Genomic DNA, 18,954 nt, shown 5'->3' with positions numbered 1-18,954 from the left:
ATGTCGAATCTTTTAATTAAGACTAAACCTGAACAAAACGTTTTAAATAATTACTAAACAGTGACCACCAAATCTTATGGACCACCATAAAACCTACAAAAATAAAAGCTCAATACATTTATCCTTTGATCAACAACTAACGTTAAAAGCAAGACCCAAACTATTTTTTAATGAGAGTTCTTTATCTCCAAAGCATTCTGCAATACCAAGACATAATGGCTAAGATCAAATTATTGAGCTATTTGATTATCTGATACCAATCTATAATGCTGGAGAACTCATTCTATTGCCACTTGCTTCAATTTGTTCCTTTGTTGCCATTCAAAAAGGAGTGATTGATTACTAACATTGGAATCAAGCGAGCTTCTTTCAGCACAAATATTGATTAGATTCAAATGCTTAATATCACCTAATTAATTATCCTGTCTAATCCCATAAAAGCAGTTGCCTCCTTTACCTTATTAAGAAAAGGAGTTCTGCTTTATCTATTGATGGAAAAAGACTTTGCGTCTCATATGCTTTAGACCCAAAAAAAATTCTCAGATTTTTTTTGTAAAAACATATCTACAAATCTTTCACTTGCCAACTTCAACGGCCTCACTCACGATAGTTATTCTGTGTGGACGTCGAATGTCATTCGAAGATCAACCAGAATGTGCCACATCACCCCTTACTGTGTACCGCGGCTCGGTACCACTGATATGACTGTACCTGATTCGCCTCCGGATGTAGAGCTGCATCTGGCCTCCGCACAGAATAATTTCTGCTCACGCACAAAGGAATTTTATACAACAACAATAGCATCAAATCGTTCTCCCATTATGTGGAATTAGTTAACATAATTTTTTTTCTTCACTGTGACCTATTAATTATTAAGAATTTAATTCTCATTTAAATTTTAAAAAAATTTATATGGTTAATTTAACTTATTGAGAGATTTGAGCACACATTTTATTTTGTTTAGCGAAATTTTAAATGAATCATGCTCAAATCCTGTGTAAATCCTGTATCTAAATAGCCCCTCATGTTTATATAATTTTATTGCAAATTTTGATATTTGAATAATAAATTAATAAATATATGTATGAATAAACACAATGTAAAATTTAAAAGTTTTAAAAATTTATATCCTTTTTTTATAAAGAGTGTTTAAGAGTTTTATAACAATTAATGAATAAAAAAGGAACAGTTATTTGATGTGGTTTTTACTTTTTAGTTAAAAATTTTAAAAGAATATTTATCTTTCATTGAGTATTTAAAATTCTTGTCTTGTAAATAAATGATTTAAGTTAAAAATAATCATAAAAGTGTTTTTATAAATAATTTTTTATACCTAAAAATTAAACAGAAGTGGATCTTATTAATTTTATCAACACTGTAATTTTTTTTTTTAAATAGGCTTTATAGAATGTGGAAAGAGAGCACGTATGAATATACTAGAAGTGAAGCATAGTTAAAAATACTTCTATTATTTATAAATTATTATAATTCTGTTTTTATTCCTCAAAATTTTATAAAAAATAAATTCATAAAAAAACCATTTTTTTTACTTCCATCAAATATTTTATTGTGATGAAAGGGCCAAAAAACCCTGCCAAGTTTTATGACTTGAAGGGTTGTAGCTAATCCTTCCTTTTCTGATGACGAGCTTAGCAGTTTAAATGTCTATGCACTCATAATTGCTTGGAGTTAGGAGGGACTGTGAGGCCCTTAACGATTCGTCATACTCCACATCAAAATATAGTAACAGAGAGAATGCACAGGGCTTTGATGGAGAAGTACATTGTATGCTTTTATGATACTTGTTTATCCAAATCTTTTTGGGCCAAGGTAACATGCGCATCTTAAACTTTGTTCGGGACGGCTTCCTTAAAGCTTCTTAAAATAATTTTTTTAATACAAAAATTTTAATTTTTGTACTAAAAATTGTTTTAATAAGCAGGAAAAAAGTCATCTCAAACAAAATCTTAGTTTCTTATTAATTGCTCTCCTTCAATTGATATTGGTAAAAAGACTCTACAAGAGATATGATCTGATACTACTAATTAAAATGAATTAAAGGCAAATGGATGCCCTGCTCATGCTCATGTTGATGATAGAAAGCTGGAACCTAGATAGATCAAGAGTATTTTTTCTTGGCTATAAGCTTGAAGGTAAGGGATACAAGCTATGGTGTCCAAAACGCAAAGAGATCATAATTAATAGAGATGGTATTTTTAATGAAAAAGTCATAACTCATGAATCACCTCCTAAAGATTCTTGTAAGGAAAATCAGTAGAAATCAAGCACACATGTGAAGCTTCATATTGGATAAAAATCTATGCCGAAGTTACATCTTAGTCTAGCTAAGGAAACATTATTCTGTGCAGATTCCGGATGATGTCCGTAGACCAACCAGAATGTGTCACTTCACTTTTTTACTTGGTACCAGTACTCGGTACCGCTGTGTACCAGATGACGTGCTGCATTCTTGTTGGTCTTCAGACCGTCCGATGTCTGCACAGAATAATTTCTCCAAGCTTAGAGGTACAAAGTCGCGCTGCTTCTTCACCAACATCACCATCACCACCATTATAATATACCATTGCTAAGCATAGGCTTAAAACAGACATTAGATCTCCCTAGAGGTATGGCAATAGCTTATGTTTGAATGTGGCTAAAGGTATTGATTCTAGTGAAGAACCTTCTACCTACTCAAAGGCAATCAATTCTAATAATTATGGTAGATGGATGATTGCCATGCAGAAGGAGAAGCAATCGTTTCATAAGAATGACACTTGAGATTTACCATCTAAGGATAAGAAAGTTGTTTGGTATAAATAGGTGTTCAAAAGGAAAGAATGAACTCTAAGAGATGAAGAACCCATGTATAAGGCAATACTTGTTGCAAAGGGTTTTGGTCATATTCCAAGAATAGACTTCACATATGCGCTTTCTCCAGTTGAAAAGCATAGGTCAATTCAAGCTTTGTTTGAAATTGTGGTCATGCATGATTTTAAGCTTAAATAGTTGGATGTGTAGGACATTTATGTATAGCAGCCAGAGAGTTTTATAGCCTTTAGAAACGAAGACTAAGGCTTCGTTTGGTACAGCTTTCTCTCTGCTTCTTAAAATAGCTTTTTAGTAGAACAACATTAATTTTGATACTAAAAAACTGTTTTAAAAAATGATAAGAAAGCCATCCCAAACAAAGCCTATATGTGCTTGCTAAAGAATTCTCTTTATGGCCAATAAGTCATCAGATTTCTTATTGCTAATGACTTCAAAACAAGCAGTTATGATAGATGCGTTTACTTTAAAAGCAGTGATGATAGATCAATATTATACCTACTATTAGATATTGATGACAAATTACTAGCAGCCAATAATAAGAGCGAGACAGCAAAAATCAAAGGTTACCTCACTAAAGAGCTTGAGATGAGAGATTTGCAATCAGCAAGGAAAATATTGAGCATGAAGGTTCAAAGAGATAGAAAAGCATATATTGTATCTAAATCAGTAAGGATATATACGTTGATCAATACACAGCAGAAACAAACAAATCAAGCAACCAACAACACAAAGAACACAACGATTTATGTGGTTCAACGAAGATGCCTACGTCCATGGAGATAAGATGATGATTTCACTATATTGGAGAACAATAGGGATTATAATTTGGCTCACTTCTTCTCATGCATACAATACAATAACCCTCAAGCCTTATTTAAAGATTTGAAACAAAGCTACAAATGAAACTTTAATTAATACTATAATATGAAAAAATCTAATCATGCCAATTAGATATCCAAATCAAGCTAATTAAATCTCCTAATTTATGCAATAATCATGTCCCCTAATTAATGCATCAATCAAATCTCCAATTAAATCTCAAATCAAATCAACTTAATTAGAGAAATAATCAACTCCCTAATCAATTACATAATGAGCCGTCAAAACCTTCCAAATCAAGGCTGATATAGATTAGGAAAGATTTCTAAACAAACAATCTTCACCTCATCTTTCATTTTAGAAAGCGAAAAGTTAACAAACTAGGCTCATATATCAAAACGACTGCACCCAAATGGTTGCCCATGTACGCCCCCTCCCAAGGGATCAAGCCGAGCATAGTTCTTCAAAACAAATGGGCAAGCAGTTGTGAGCTTTAATGTTCACCAAATCCTACAGTAGGTGAACATACTCACTACTCCAACTAAAGTCTTATCCAATCTGCAAACCAAGTCTTTTGAGGCTTCATATCCAGGTGGCTATAACAAGTGGATCTCCTCCTGCAATTCTTCATTTAAAAATGTAGTCTTTATATCGAGCAGCTTCAAAATCAGACCATATTGTGCTATAAGTGCTAAGTGAATATTGATTGAGAGATGCTTAACCACTGGAGAGAACACATAATCATAAGCAATCCTTTTCCATTGCGCAGAGCCTTTTGCCATCAACCTCGCCTTGTACCGCACATCAGCTCCATGAAATCCTTTCTTCTTTGCAGAAACCTATTTGCATCCAATGATTTTTCTTCCTCGAGGAAACTTCACCAACCTCCAAGTAGCATTCTTCTGAAGAGACTCCATCTCTTCATCCATAACCTTATTCCAAAGATCATCTTAAGGACTGTCCACTGCTTCCTTATAGTGATTAGGAATTTCAGCCTCTGTGGATGAAAATGCAAATGCAATGTGGTCCTTCAACATGTTGGTTTTGAGACATTATGGCATATGGTCCTCTTCCTCGCAATAGATTTATGAACACACAAAATGAGGACGAAATCTCTAGGTAGTGTCTTATCTAAAACCCAATCTGCCTTCTGAAAATTTACCCAGACAAACTCGTTAAAACTCTCCTCGCCTACTTAAACAACCAAAAAGAAAGAATCAGTGGCGGTGGCGGCGGGGTGGGGGGCACAAAATTTCTGGAGCCCACACCTTGTAGCTCTCTCTCTCTCTCTACAACACAACAATATACGTGGAGCTGGTATTGCAAGACAATTGTGGACTTATGAAAATTTAATCCTTACTATTTGTGCCTCTTAGTCCTCCCCGCAAGACAAGGTTGTAAGCATAGAGCCATAAACCGTAGTTTTCAATGCCTTACAATTGCCAGCTTATTGCCCATCAAAATTCGCCAATCAACTCTACCGTCTAATGCCCTATAATCCATCTTCTTCTCTTCCGAACATAAAGTACCAAATTATCTATTCATGCCTCGCATGTTTGAATCATCTTTTAATGAAATTTCTATTTTATCTCCAAAAGTCATCATATTTTCAACATATAGAGATCCAACAATTGACCATTGTCAACTGTCCATCCTTAAAATAGACACTTTCAGTTCACTCCCCCGACATGAACCATGAATTGAATCCAGGTTGACCAAAATCAGTACAAACTTTAATCAGATTAAAAATTATTTAGGTTGAATCTAAGAGCCAAAGCAGAAAATCATATACAAGGAACAAAACTTAATGAACAATTACATGCAAAAGCAGATAATATATCTGAATGGTTTCAATTATACTTGAGCAACTAATATAAAAGCTAATTACATGTGCATAAACATGCAAGGCCATAAGGTGAAGGAGCTTCGGGAGAACATAAGTTTGACAATCAATCGATCTCTGTAATGTCCGCACAAGCTGCTTCAACTAGTACTGTATATGCAATCAAGTGGATATAGATTGATGTACAGTGCATATTTCAATTAGCTTGAGGCTAGCGAAGGTATGCAGCCTTCATTTGTTTGAACTGCAAGACAAGCAAAGCTCACTAAGCTATTTATTGTTCAAAACTTCTAAGAAAAAATGATGAATCTCTACACACTTCGTGTGGATTCTAGAAGTTTAGAGGTTATTACTGTAGCAAACCTCAAAGCTTAACCTAAACATAAGAAACAAGACTAACATGCAGGAAGTTAGGAATGAATAAAAAAGATTTACAACAAGAAAAAATAGTGGCAAGAAAAGAGAGTGATAAAAGAAAGCACAGTATAAATATGGGCTTTACATACATAACGCTCAAATTTTTTAATTTATATATTTAGCTTATTATTTACTCACATAAGATTTAAAAATTTAAATATCAACAAAAAAACCACTTAACCCCAAACATTATCTATATCCTATCATGCACTTCCCATATGCATGGCAAGCCGTCGGTCCTGGTCATTGCCACCTTCACATGTCGCCGATATGATCGCTTCATCGCATGCCGTTGGTAGAAGTCAAGTAAGCTCTAACTAGGGAAACACACTAATTGCAATAGAGCTCACTAGGGCAAGGCATTGAGTGCACCAAGGAAAAAAAGTTGCGACAAAAGTCGGTACAGCAAGGCAAAGACGGTCCAACTCAAGAAGTCGCAACAGAGCTCAGTAGGGAAAAATGATAAAATAAAATAAAAAGAAGCCACAAAAGAGCTCATAGGGAAATACTAACAACAATAAAGAAGAATGTAGATTATGTAAATTTAAATGTTTTGAGTTTCGTGTATGTAACTCCCTCCACCCTAATTAGAAAATATCATCAATAATAAGGATAACTCCAACATCTCTAACAATAATACATATGATAGATTTCAACTATAAATATTAGATCCATGTGACAATATTGATATGGCAATATAACAATTCCAATATCCCCCACCCCCCCAAACTAACTGTGTGACTGCAAGCATCATTAAGATTATGTCCACCAAAAAGTGAAAATATGAAAGTGATAGAACTTAGTAAACAAATTTGCAATCTATACAAAAAAGAGGAATCATATGACAAGCTAAGAATGTTACATTGAAGGTGATGACAAGTGAGATGAGAATCAATCTCAATATGCTTAGTCTTATCATGAAAAACTATGTTACGCACAATCTGAATAGTACTTTAATTGCCACAAAACATAGGAGTTGGATGAGAAAGAAAAACACTTATGTCTAGAAGCAAGCTATCTCAAAGTAGTAGATGCCATAACATGATACTCAGCTTTTATGAAAGAATGAGAAACAATACTAATTTATTGTTATTTCAATAAATAAAATCTCCAAGGATTATGCAAAAAATTATTAGTAAATTTGTGATTTACAATTGCTAGCCCAATCAACATTGGAATAAATACATAGCTCTAAAGAAGATGTCGATGGACATAATAATGTTTAAAAAAAGGTGCCCTAAATTGAAGAAAAATACAAAGAACAGCAATCCAATGAACAGTAGTAGGAGAAAAAATAAATTAACTAACAAATGTGAACAACATTAAAAATATATGATCGTGTAATAATGAGATAAAACAAAATACCAATACTAGTAAAATAAAAAGTAGGATCATTTAGAGGTGTGCCATCCGAAGAAGATTATCAAACATTAAGTTCAAACAGAGTACCAACAGTCCTAGCATCAATAAGATAATCATACTCAAGGATATCAGCTATATACTTAGATTGCAGGAGTAGATAGCCTTCAAAAGAAATAATCACATTAATACCAATGATCAACGAGAATAAAATGTGTAAATAAAATATGATAATTTGGTTGACCTGCCAGTGCACTTAGGCCGATGATCCACAATCTCGTGAGGTGCTGGGGTGGTCATGGGATGAGAGGTAGTCGTAATAATATCAAGAAATATATTACCAATATTTTGATAGGAAATACTTGAGTTCGCAAGCAGACCTAACAACAATATAAAAATAAAATAAAATAAAAAGCAGACCTACAATAATTGGTAGAAATAGCGAGAAAAACTCAAGAAAGTCGGTGAAAACAATCCAAAACAATAGATTGTATTATAGGAATCAAATCAAAGCAAGCACAAAGCAAAGATACAATTTATCCTAAATTCAAGAGGAGGATCTTTCTCTCCCAATCTCTAGACGATGAGTCTAGAGCCCAAGACACCAAAGAACACTAAGAGAAATAATAATCAAGCATAACCCTAACCCTAATATCCCCCTCAAACTTAAGGCATACAATTACAACAAGAAACATATATCTTTATATGCATTTCAAAAAAAAAAAATGCAATTACAACAAGAACGGATAATGTCCACACCTGTTTTCCTCCCGGATTTTACATGGCTTTGGCTCCTTGTTTGGCCGTCCTTTGCAAACAGATGATGCTACATCAAATGGCTGGAGGCCCTCGTTTGCTCGTGTGCTTGTGGAATTAGATGTCACCAAGAGGTGGTACTCTGTCCAAGTTTGGATTGGTTCGGAATCTATGGAGTTCATTCAGCATGTTGAATTGGAAGAGTTTCTTGCCTAAACTATAAGGCTTTGGGACACTCTAAAGTCGACTGCCATATTTTATATCCTCTTTTAGCTAATATTCTTACTCCTAATGTTGTTGGTATGGATATGGATGTGGGTGATAAAATTGTTGGAAATATGGTTCCCATTCTTTCGGATGAGAATCCTATTGATGATGTTGTTTTCTATGAGAATGATTTACCCAATCAGACGGGTGAGTTAGTTCCTATTGAAGCTGTTGTTAATATTGGCATTGAATCCCCTTTGGTTGGAAATGAATCGTGGGCCCTGACATGGTCGAGACTGTGGCTGTTGGTTCTTCTTCGCATGACTATAATGTGGCTCAAGGTGTTTTGTTGGTGAATCAAGTGGTTAATTGTGATCAAGTTGATGATGGCGTTTCTCCTTTCCTTAATTTGGCTAGGCTCCAGGTGAAGTTGTGTTTAGTAGTGGTAGTGGTTTTGTTTCACCTGTTGTATGTCCTTTGCTGGCGGGGGTGGTAAGCATTTGAGTGGGCTTAAAGATGTGGGGGCTTGTGTTTTGGCTTTGTCTCATGTTGAGGTGGAGGATGATGATGAGGTAGAAATTGTTGTGTCGGGTGCCTTGGTTATTGTTGGTGGCAGATCCATTGTATCGTTGGGGTCTGAGTTGCTGGTTGAGGTGCCTATAATCATTATGTCCCCAAATGGTTTATATGCTCAATTTGTGACTAATTTGGGGGTGTTTAGGGCATTCAGTTTGGCATGATGGGTATCCATCATCGTCGCGTGATGTGGGTGAGGATTTTGATGTTGAGCAAGTTGACTCCTTTAAGGAATTGTATGATTTAGATGTTTGTCAGGTAGCTCAGAAAGCGCTCTCTCGTGGAACTAAGCGTTGTAGGAGAAGATCTAGAAAATTGTTGTTTTCTTTTTGTTTGGTTGGCGGCTTTGTTGTTGGCCCATCTGATTGTTGGTGGGTGTTTGGTGTTGGTTGTGGGGATGGGTTGCTACCCCATCCTCCCTTTGGTTATGCTTGTCCTTGCAGGTTTTATTTTCCTTTTTGGTATTGTTCTCAGGTAGATTGGTTGTTGTTGCTCTTTGTGGAGTGGAGACTGTTCGTTGGGTTGTTGCTCGTTGGATCGCTTTATCCGTTCTTTTGGGAGTTGTTTTGATGTTGTCGTTGTTGCAAATGCAGTCTTTTTGGATGTGAGTGCTGATTTAATTTTGAATGTTGTTGGTTCGACTTGCTTCCAGTTGATTGTTCCTCTGTTGAGTGCTTGAGCCTTTTTTACCTTGTTTTGTGGTTATGTTTTTTAGCTTCTTTTATTTGATCTTGCATTTAGTTTGAATCTAGATTCATTAAGGACTTGTAACCTTGGTTTTTATTAACACATAAGCCCCTTCTGTGGGTTTTATCCAAAAAAATACAATTACAACAAGAAGCCAAATAACCTAATAGCCCTTGCCACCCCTCCTTTGGCTCCTAATTTAAATTTAAACTCTAGCAAAGCCCACCCATACCCTCTCTCTCCTTATCGCCGCCCCTTCTCTGGTACATGCGAACTGGCCCCTTAGAAGGATCCAGCTGGACCGGTACACTAAGGACCGGTTAAACACATTTGCTGGAAAATTATCATCAAAGAAAGGATTAATGCGAACATGACCAAAGTTAGACATTGTGTGAGAATTGAATGGAATAAAAGATAAAGAATATGTTAAGAAAAAAAAATGACAAGACATTTATAATTTGTTAATAATACGACTAAAGAAATTTGTTAATAGGTTTTGAAAATGCACAGAGTATATCATAAATACTAAGAAAATGAAATAATATTTCATAAAATAAACCTGATAATAATGAAAATAATTATCATTAAAGGAAACATCAAACCAACAGTCTCCTTCTATGACAATTCGAGAAAATCAAATACATTAGAATAAACTAAATCAAATGGTGCATCAGAGGAAAATGCTTTTGTTGAAAGATAATGGAAATTTTTTTAAATACATTTAGAGTGAGGTGCAAGTGGAGATCCTCGGAAAAGAATTTGGATCTACTTCAACTAACGTGGAGACCAATGAGTATTCTATTAACGCTCCCTCAAGCCCAACACTATTGGTGGCATGTTTTAGATTAATTGCATAGAAGTATCAATAAACCCCCTTATAATGGTGGCAATCATTGAAATTTTCAAGGAAATATTGTTGGTGATCGATGAAGAGACTGCATGCAATAATGATGGTGGAGTGCCAGTCTAAAGCTAGAAAAGTGAGCTCTCCTTCAGTGATGACAACCTCTACCATGGATGAAGATATGATGACTGAAGATGAAGCTCAAGCTACTGTCAATATTAGCTAGCTCACCGCCTTGTCATTGTGATAAATGGCAACTTGAATTCATTCAAAGTGTTTCCAACATGTAGGTAAAACTAATTCAAGCTTCCTATCAGTTTTTAAATAACTAAATTCCAAGATATGTTCCAGAGAGCTCTCCTTTTTACTATCACTAACTGAGCATTCTCAAGGTCCCTGCCAGACCCATTGATCAAAAAGACAGCAAGAAACTGTCAGAATATCCCTCTTTTTAAAGCTAAAGTTAAGGTACAATCCCTACTGGCTGGACCACATAATTTAATTCCTTATACGACCATACCACATTGATAACCAACCAATTGTCACATCCAAAGTCTTGCTAATCAAAATAGAGGCCACGACCATTGAGAGGAAAGCTAGTCATGGCAAATCATAACTGTTGGTTTGTACTTGGCAACACACTTTGGCTAACTAAATGGATCAATAGTGTAATTGGCATTGCACCGTTCTCTCATCGACTTGATCAAAATAATTCACCCAATCCAAGTCGATTTAGGAATGCAATACTCCCCCTTTATTCTGAATTCTTCCACAGAAAGATCACAAAAAAACCCAAGATTCAGGTCACGTCTAATTTGATCAAGTCCAATTTAATCCAGTCAAATTAAGAAAAGAAGTACAAAATAGTTGCATAAAATTGGAGCTTACCCACGAATTTGGAAGGATTTGTAGATTTTTAAACCCTTTGCAGCTAAGTATTAATTAACCTTATTTTCTTAGGTTATCTACTTTTAACCAATGTTGTGTTCTACTTGGCCAAAATATGATTACTAGATCTATTATTTTTGTTTCAAAACAAATGAATTGATTGATTCAGCAACTTCAACTTGAGTTGATCATTTATGAACCTAGGGTGCCAAATTGGCATGGCCTTGCCAAAAATTATTCAGCTTGGACATGACCTAACAAGTTCAGTAAACTCTGACCCAAAGAGGAGTCGGTTAACATATAATTTTGAATATAGCAAAAATTGTTCAATGGTGAGACTTAATCCGAGCAGTGAGACTTAAATTGAAACTCTACCAAAAATACATCATCAGGATTAAACTCTCTAGTCATGACTCGTGACTTGTTAACACTAAAATAAGCTCCTCATAAATTTTCAAGAGAAACAAAGTAATTAAATCAACTTGTTGAGCAAGTTCTCCACTTTTAAGATAGATTATCGATTTTCACTTTTAAGATAGATTAAAATCAACTTATAATACTAAGATGTAATGTTACCAAAAAAAGGCTGAAAAGGATACTATCCTTACATCCACTCATGCTTTACTTGGCTCTGGAAGAGTAATCAATCGTAATCTGGAGTCATACAACATTGCAGTGCCACAGCTGAAAAAAAAAACTGCATGTTTGTTATCTAATCCAGGGAAGTGTAACAATGCCCATTAGTTTTCCAATATTAAGCATCTATAATAGAACGAACTATTAGCAACTTACTTTGAGCATTTCACAGTATTTTCAACACCGCCACTAGGGATTGAAAGTATAGTCCCAAAGAAAGAGACGTTTTCAACTCCACAATTTGGGCAGGGGCCCTGGTTGAAATGCACCAGTCAGGATAAACGTCAATCAGTTTGTGAATATCAAGTAACATAAAAGAAAATTACGATTGAAGGTCTACCTTTAAGATCAAAAAGTCTTTCACAATGAAATTAGTAATTGCTTGAGCCAACCAAAATATAAGAGGCAAAGCAGCAAACCAAGTGAAAATGAAACTGAATGGTTCTGGAAGCTGTATTTTGACAATGAGATTAAAAGAAAATTCAGTAAAATGCATTCAAACAACAAGAGTAATAGGTGTTTATTAAGAAATAAAATGAATCACAACAAAAAATGGAAAATCAATCACAAAAAGTTTAACAAAAGAACACAAAGGTAACAAAGGACACTAAAGACGTTTAAAAGATCTTGAAATGTATGAAAGCAACCGTGGATACATGAAAGGTTAACCACACGGAATGATGATTGATTGTTAGAGCTCATCCGCAAGCTCCGTTTCAGTGAAATGTGCAAAAGAATTCAGAAGTTCAGATTGGTAAAGATGGTTTTAAGATGAAATTACAAGAGAATTTTAACCAAATAAATTATCTCAAAAATTTTAATCCCCGTATGCTTGATGAGCTACAGAAATATAAACAACATGGCAACAAACTGTAACAGAAATTTCTCCAGGCTAGCATGACTTAAGCTAAGCTACAGATCCCCACGATGTCCACAAATGAAAGATCAAAGCAATGATTTTATCAACGAAATTACTTAGGGCAATATAGCTCCTAAGATCTTTTTTTTTTTTTTTAATATTTACGGTGAAAGTCAATTAAACAAAATTAGAACTGCATAACTTATGCAGGATGAAGAATCATTATTTTATCAACGAAATTACTTAGGGCAATGTAGCTCCTAACATCTTTTTTTTTTATATTTACGGTGAAAGTCAATTAAACAAAATTAGAACTGCATAACTTATGCAGGATGAAGAATCTTTCTGGTAAACATTCTCAACCATAAAGAGTTTTTATAATATAGGAGGAAAAAAACAAGAGATGAGTAAATTCCCATATCTTAGTGACTGCAGAATAAATTATGAATATGTCCGGTGGTGATAAAATTCACTTAGCATGAAGTGTGCAAGATATAAATAAGAATTTGACCATGCCCTCTTATAATCACAAAATCCACACAACGGAGGACTCCTGATAAATTTTATTGATGCAGAAAGCTTACTTCCAAAAGATACGTAATCTCAAAGCCAGTCAAATCATCAAGAAAGAAAAACCTGTTGAAGGAAAAAGAAAATTATGTTTACCATGAAAAATATTTGGCTTCTCAAACAACTAAATTTGTAATAAGCAGTCAAGTAGCAACTCAAAAATGTAAATACAAAATTAATTATGCTGAAAACTGCATAAGGTTTCGTGCATAAATAGAGATAAAATTTTCACATAGCTAAAAATTTGGCAAAAAGAACTTATTCTCATACACAATAGTTGTAAAGCTTGAATTTTTTTATTCGAACAATACAATGAAAGTAAGCCATCAAGATTAATGACCATATCTACTGCATGATAATCTTCATGAGTACATAGGATGGTCTTTTATTTTCTTGAGTCTTTGTACCCGGCTATTTATAGCCTCATTTCCTTTGTTTTGGGGGATGATGATTATTATGATATTTTCCTAACCTTGTGTTTTGAGAGTGTTTGAGAGTTCTTGGAGAGAACTTTGGAGAAATCCCTAGGAGAGGGAGACTGGATCACCCACCAACCTTGGAGACGGCCGGGTTCGTGATTCGTTATTTTATTTGTATTCCTCTTTGATTCCCTCCTTCATCCCTTCAAGTAACATCTTCCCCTAACCTAGCTCGACAATTTCATTCCATCCCATCAAGCCGTCGGCCACCATACAACCTCTTCACCACCCTACCGAAATTCCCCTCTCCCTTCCATCAAGCCGCCGGCCTCATCTCTTTCCTCCACCCTTTGAAATTCAAATTTCTAGTTGAAGACTTTTCATAAATACTTATTCTTGATTTGGGAAGAACTCATTTCAAAATCCAAATAATTTGAATTTGAAATTTTCTCCCCTAATTTGAGAAAACCTATTTTAGGAAAGTTTCTAAATTTAAACCTATTTGAATTTCAAATTCACTTGGACTCATTTAAAACTTTTCCTAATTCTTAAAACCAAAACAGGAAACCTCCCATCCCTTCCCTTAATTCCCTCCCAGGCTATTAATGCCGCCGGCCACCATATGAATTAGATTAGGAGTTATTTCCTAATTACCTGTTGAATGCATTTAGAAATAATTCAAATTGTCTCTGCATCCTTTTGGCCGAAGCTTCTCTGATTAATAATCTATTTATTTCTTTCCTAATCCACTCCTTAGATTTGGAAAGAATCTCTCTCTTCCTCTCTGTTTTACCACACAGCACCCGTCCCCTCTCAGACCGGAACTCCACTATCTCCCCTTAGAGCTTTTTCCCTCTGTGAGAAGACTTGGAACCCGTTACATGCTGCTGGCCGAAGTTCCCAAGGAGTCATCTGGGATCATTCCTACTATTTCCCTTAGTCTACCTACAAGAATCTGAAACCAATTTCAGATTTCAGCTTTGGTTCCCTCCCTTCTCCACAAGGCAAGAGAAGCTGCTTTCTTTCAAAATATCCAAGTACATCTTCAAGGAGAAGGAGATTGACTATACTTGAAGAGGACGTGAATGGTATCTTGTGCCTTCTAACGGAAACCATCAACGAGCATGCCGAAGTCCGTGAATGAAAATCTCCACATCTTTTGGGCAAAGGTTTCTTTTCTCACTTGTATCTTATTTCTTTGAAATCTAAATTCTCGTTGGCTCGATTGTAATCGCAAAGACTCATCCAAGTGCTCTTGCTAAGCTTAGTCATTTGTAGGAATTGAGAGTACCTTCTATGCATCCTACATCTCGTTGTTAGACTAGGGATTAAATTGAAGGCTACTATTTTGCAATGTTTTACTTGTCTTATTTATTCTGAAAATTTCATCGCTTGGAGCATGTGATTTAGCCTACGCAAGTCACCTCTTTATTTGTTTTAATTGACGTTGAGAATTGCTAATAATTTTAATCCAAGATTATTCTAATCAAGGAATTGTGCAATGCTTAAAATGAAGCCATAAGCATGTCATTTAATTAGTCCTGCATCAAAACTGCATAAGGTTTAGTGCATAAATAGAGATAAAATTTTCACATAGCTGAAAATTTGGCAAAAAGAACTTATTCTCATACACAATAGTTGTAAAGCTTGAATTTTTTTAGTTTAATCCTTTATCGAACAATACAATGAAAGTAAGCCATCAAGATTAATGACCATATCTACTGCATGATAATCTTCATGAGTACATAGGAGGCCATCTTCACCTCCACCTGAATTGCATTGTTTTGATGATAACAGTCGCGCTTCAATGAGCGGCGGGGCACACAGCCACTCATACTTTTGAGTCAGATCTTCGTCGTCTCTTAATTGATGTTATCTTTTCTTCAAAATGGACAATTCTTGTTTCCGGATTCAATCCACATTTCCTTCAACACACTACCTATGGACCCGAAAAATTCTTTGTATAAACATGACCAAGAAATGGCTCAGATTGTTCGCTTGTGCTGCTTTAAAGCCTATTGGTTCTAAAAATTAATATTAAAAAAAAAACTTGTCAATAGCCATATAGGTCGAAATACTTAAATAATTATCACTGCTCTAAGAACATTGTATTATAATAATGATGTTAAATCCATTTGTGTCCATTGGTGAGATCCCACTTTACTAGCAAGCCTACATAATGAGCTAGTGAGCTAGAATTTGCATGGGAATAGAGAGTAGGAAGAAAATTGGAGAAGAAGAGAAAACCTACGACTAGAGAGTAGGAAGAAAATTGTGTCCATTGGTGAGATCCCACTTTACTAGCAAGCCTACATAATGAGCTAGTGAGCTAGAATTTGCATGGGAATAGAGAGTAGGAAGAAAATTGGAGAAAAGAGAAAACCTACGAATAGCTTAAGAAAACTATGAAACTCAAACTAGCATGGAGTCTATTAGAATCAGTCATGAAATCCAACTACACCTCATCACCTCTTATTTTTATAGAATTTTGAAGGCTGTAAGAAATGCTACAAAAAAAGAGAAAAGGTACAACACTACACAGAACACCTGTATGATGCTACACATGCTAACCTAGACATATGACATCCTCTGATTGGCTAAAAGAGGGCGAGGTCGGGTGAGCTCCGGCGAGTAGTCTCTAGGCGAATTTAATAGTGTCGAGTAGGCTAGGTTGAGCCTATGGTGAATGCTGAGATGAGGGAGCCTATGACCACCGAGCTTGTCAATGTCGTTGATGACTCTTTTTGCAGGTAGGGAGGCTCTGAGTTAAATGGCTACGATGAGATGAGCTAGGAGTCCCGTGAATAAACACTTTCATATAGCTAGGCTTTCAAAACCTTCAAGAAGATATTTGTTCTTGGAGAGAGAAAGTGACTAGGATGGTGGTCCAGGTGTGTGCCAAGTGCCGAGTTGCTGGCTAGATGAGGATTCTACTATGATGCACCGACACTTCTCCTCAAATAGGCGTGCAGTGTCCGACACCGTGTCCGACACTCCTCCGACACGTGTCGGACACGCCGAAAATGTGTCCAATTAAAAAAAATATTTAAAACAAATTGGACATGTGTGTCCGACACGCGTATCTTAAATATTTTATAATTTTTTTAAAATATAATTTCTTATATTTAGTGAGATTTAAACTAAATTTCTTATTTCTTATCCACAACACCAAATCAACGTCTGCATTTAATAACCATTCATCGAATATTCTCATTTTCATTTCTCTTTGGCAGTGAAGGCATTTTCATCTCCTCTCTTTTTGCACAATTACAAATCTTTCTCTTGTTGAACCAGAGTTGAATATGATATTGAAGGCAAAAAACAAACCTCTAAAGCTAATCCTAGTAGTCGAAGCTTGAATGCTTGAAGTTGTAGTAAGTGAGTATTTGCTTATATTTTTGTAGTTGTACTAGATATTTTGTACTAAATATTTTATACTATAAGCTAGACAAGTTTTCATGTCATTCATTTATTATTGTTTGTCATTTTTAATATGATATTACATTAATATATATACACTATATAAAAAAAATGTATTGCGTGTCCGCGCCGTACCCGTGTCCTATATTTTCAAAAAAAGTCGTGTCTTGTGTCTGTGTCGTGTCGTGTCGTGTCCGTGTCGCCGTGTCCGTGTCCGTGCATCATAGGGATTCTACAATTCGCCTCGTGAAAGAGCAAGTTTTTAACTCGGTGTGTTCGGGCAAATAGCGCCTGCCAATCCCAATAGGCAAGCTCACCTATGAGTTCCAAGCAAGTAGTACCTCTCGAGTTATTTGATGAGTTCCACTGTGGGCCCCCTTTGAGGTTGAGTTTCTCTAACTCACCGACTACATACTAAATACCTATGAATGCATATACAAGTATACAAATGGAACATCCTAATTTCGAATTGCCAAAAAATATGAGTGAAGATAAATAGAAGATCTACATCAATTAAACAGTTTTCAGCATATTCTCAAGAAAGGCGGTAATAATTGCAATTATAAACATTTCAAAAGGTTCACAATAAGAAATTAGAGATTTTTGTGAATATTTAATTAGGAATGAGTCAATGAGGTACTAAATACATTTATAAAATGTCAATAAATTTTCTCAAAGTTTTACAAACATTATAATGCAACAATTAACACGAGTCTGATTTCAAATGGTCAACAAATATGCATACAGGTAAGTTGAACATCCACATGGATCATAGAACTGGGATTTTTTCAGCAAATCACAAGGAAATGAGGTTTATCTACATAAATAAGATAGCAAAACCAGTAAATCAAAACGTGAGAAAAACAAATCAAAACAACATAATGTTGAGGTTTATTGAAGTGTTTTTAAAATAATCAGTGTATGAAGTACAAAGTGACAAGTGTAGTATAAAAAGTTTGTTTCAAAGAAGTCAGAACCACAGTAAAACTTCAAAAGAAATCACAACATTGAGTTAAACATTCACTTCCCAACTAAAAAGAAGCTTACAATCACAAAGCTAGGAACCAAGATAAAAAGAAGGAATTAAATTAATTTGTTAAGAGAATACCTGCAGAGCATCGAGAAAGGATAACATAATAATCTATACACCAAACAGAAATAATCAAACAAATGATCAAAATGAGTATACAGTCCTAGCAGATCAATATCTACATTCAACCAAATCCTAGCCATGTCTTACATGAAACAACTAAGGCCATCGTGACAGCAAAAGGAAATGAGGATTTTCATGTCAGCAAAAGCAAGCATATCAAGCATTTTTAGGTTAGTTGGCAAAATAAAGATAAAGATTTTGTCCCCAAACAATCACCATTGCAATAAGATGAAACTCCTTACATGAGGGAAGATGAATAATTGACTTGACGTTAAAAATATTCTATGCAGATGTCAAATGATATACCAAGAGGCAAGAATGGAAAATGATCATATGATTCAGTCTACTAAAGGTGTAATTCAGTGCTCCATATTAACTTTCTTCATTCTTATGACCATGGTTTAAAATTGCGCAATATGATGCCCGCCTTTGCACAATTCCAGTTAAAAACGCCTCAATGTTTATGCCTCGAGTTTTTTTTATGAGGCTTGCGCCTCAACTTGGTTGAGGCCCGCCTCGCCTCACTGGCATGAGGCTTACACCTCACGCTATATATATGAAAACTTACATAAATCTTGAAGTAAATGCCCGACATTGGACTCTATAGGAGAAGAGGAAGGGGAGAGAGCAGTTCATCATAATGATGATTCAAATGAAGAACCCTTTAGT

At 35.2% G+C, this 18,954-nt stretch overlaps 1 protein-coding gene across 3 annotated transcripts in view; it reads right to left on the bottom strand.

Annotated features, from left to right (window-relative positions):
* Nucleotides 1-5,420: 5,420 nt before the first annotated feature.
* Nucleotides 5,421-18,954, bottom strand: part of LOC110109104 (PGR5-like protein 1B, chloroplastic) — a 33,149-nt gene continuing 19,615 nt past the window's right edge. Inside the window, exons 7-12 of one of the 3 annotated variants that reach the window (XR_002304535.2) lie at nucleotides 13,308-13,359; nucleotides 12,205-12,315; nucleotides 12,021-12,118; nucleotides 11,837-11,912; nucleotides 7,515-7,650; nucleotides 5,421-5,738 (exon numbers count right to left, since the gene is read on the bottom strand). Coding sequence is in view for 2 of the 3 variants with exons in the window: in XM_020840018.2 (XP_020695677.1) it covers nucleotides 11,843-11,912; nucleotides 12,021-12,118; nucleotides 12,205-12,315; nucleotides 13,308-13,359 (331 nt within the window). In the remaining variant the exon portion in view is untranslated. Of the gene's footprint in view, nucleotides 5,739-7,514; nucleotides 7,651-11,804; nucleotides 11,913-12,020; nucleotides 12,119-12,204; nucleotides 12,316-13,307; nucleotides 13,360-18,954 lie in introns of all 3 variants that reach the window. The other 2 variants (XM_020840018.2, XM_020840016.2) reach the window with 2 other exon arrangements.

The sequence above is a fragment of the Dendrobium catenatum genome, unplaced genomic scaffold, assembly GCF_001605985.2.
Source record: "Dendrobium catenatum unplaced genomic scaffold, ASM160598v2 fragScaff_scaffold_500, whole genome shotgun sequence".
Taxonomy (NCBI): Eukaryota; Viridiplantae; Streptophyta; class Magnoliopsida; order Asparagales; family Orchidaceae; genus Dendrobium; species Dendrobium catenatum.
This window is presented reverse-complemented; position numbering and strand designations above follow the sequence as displayed.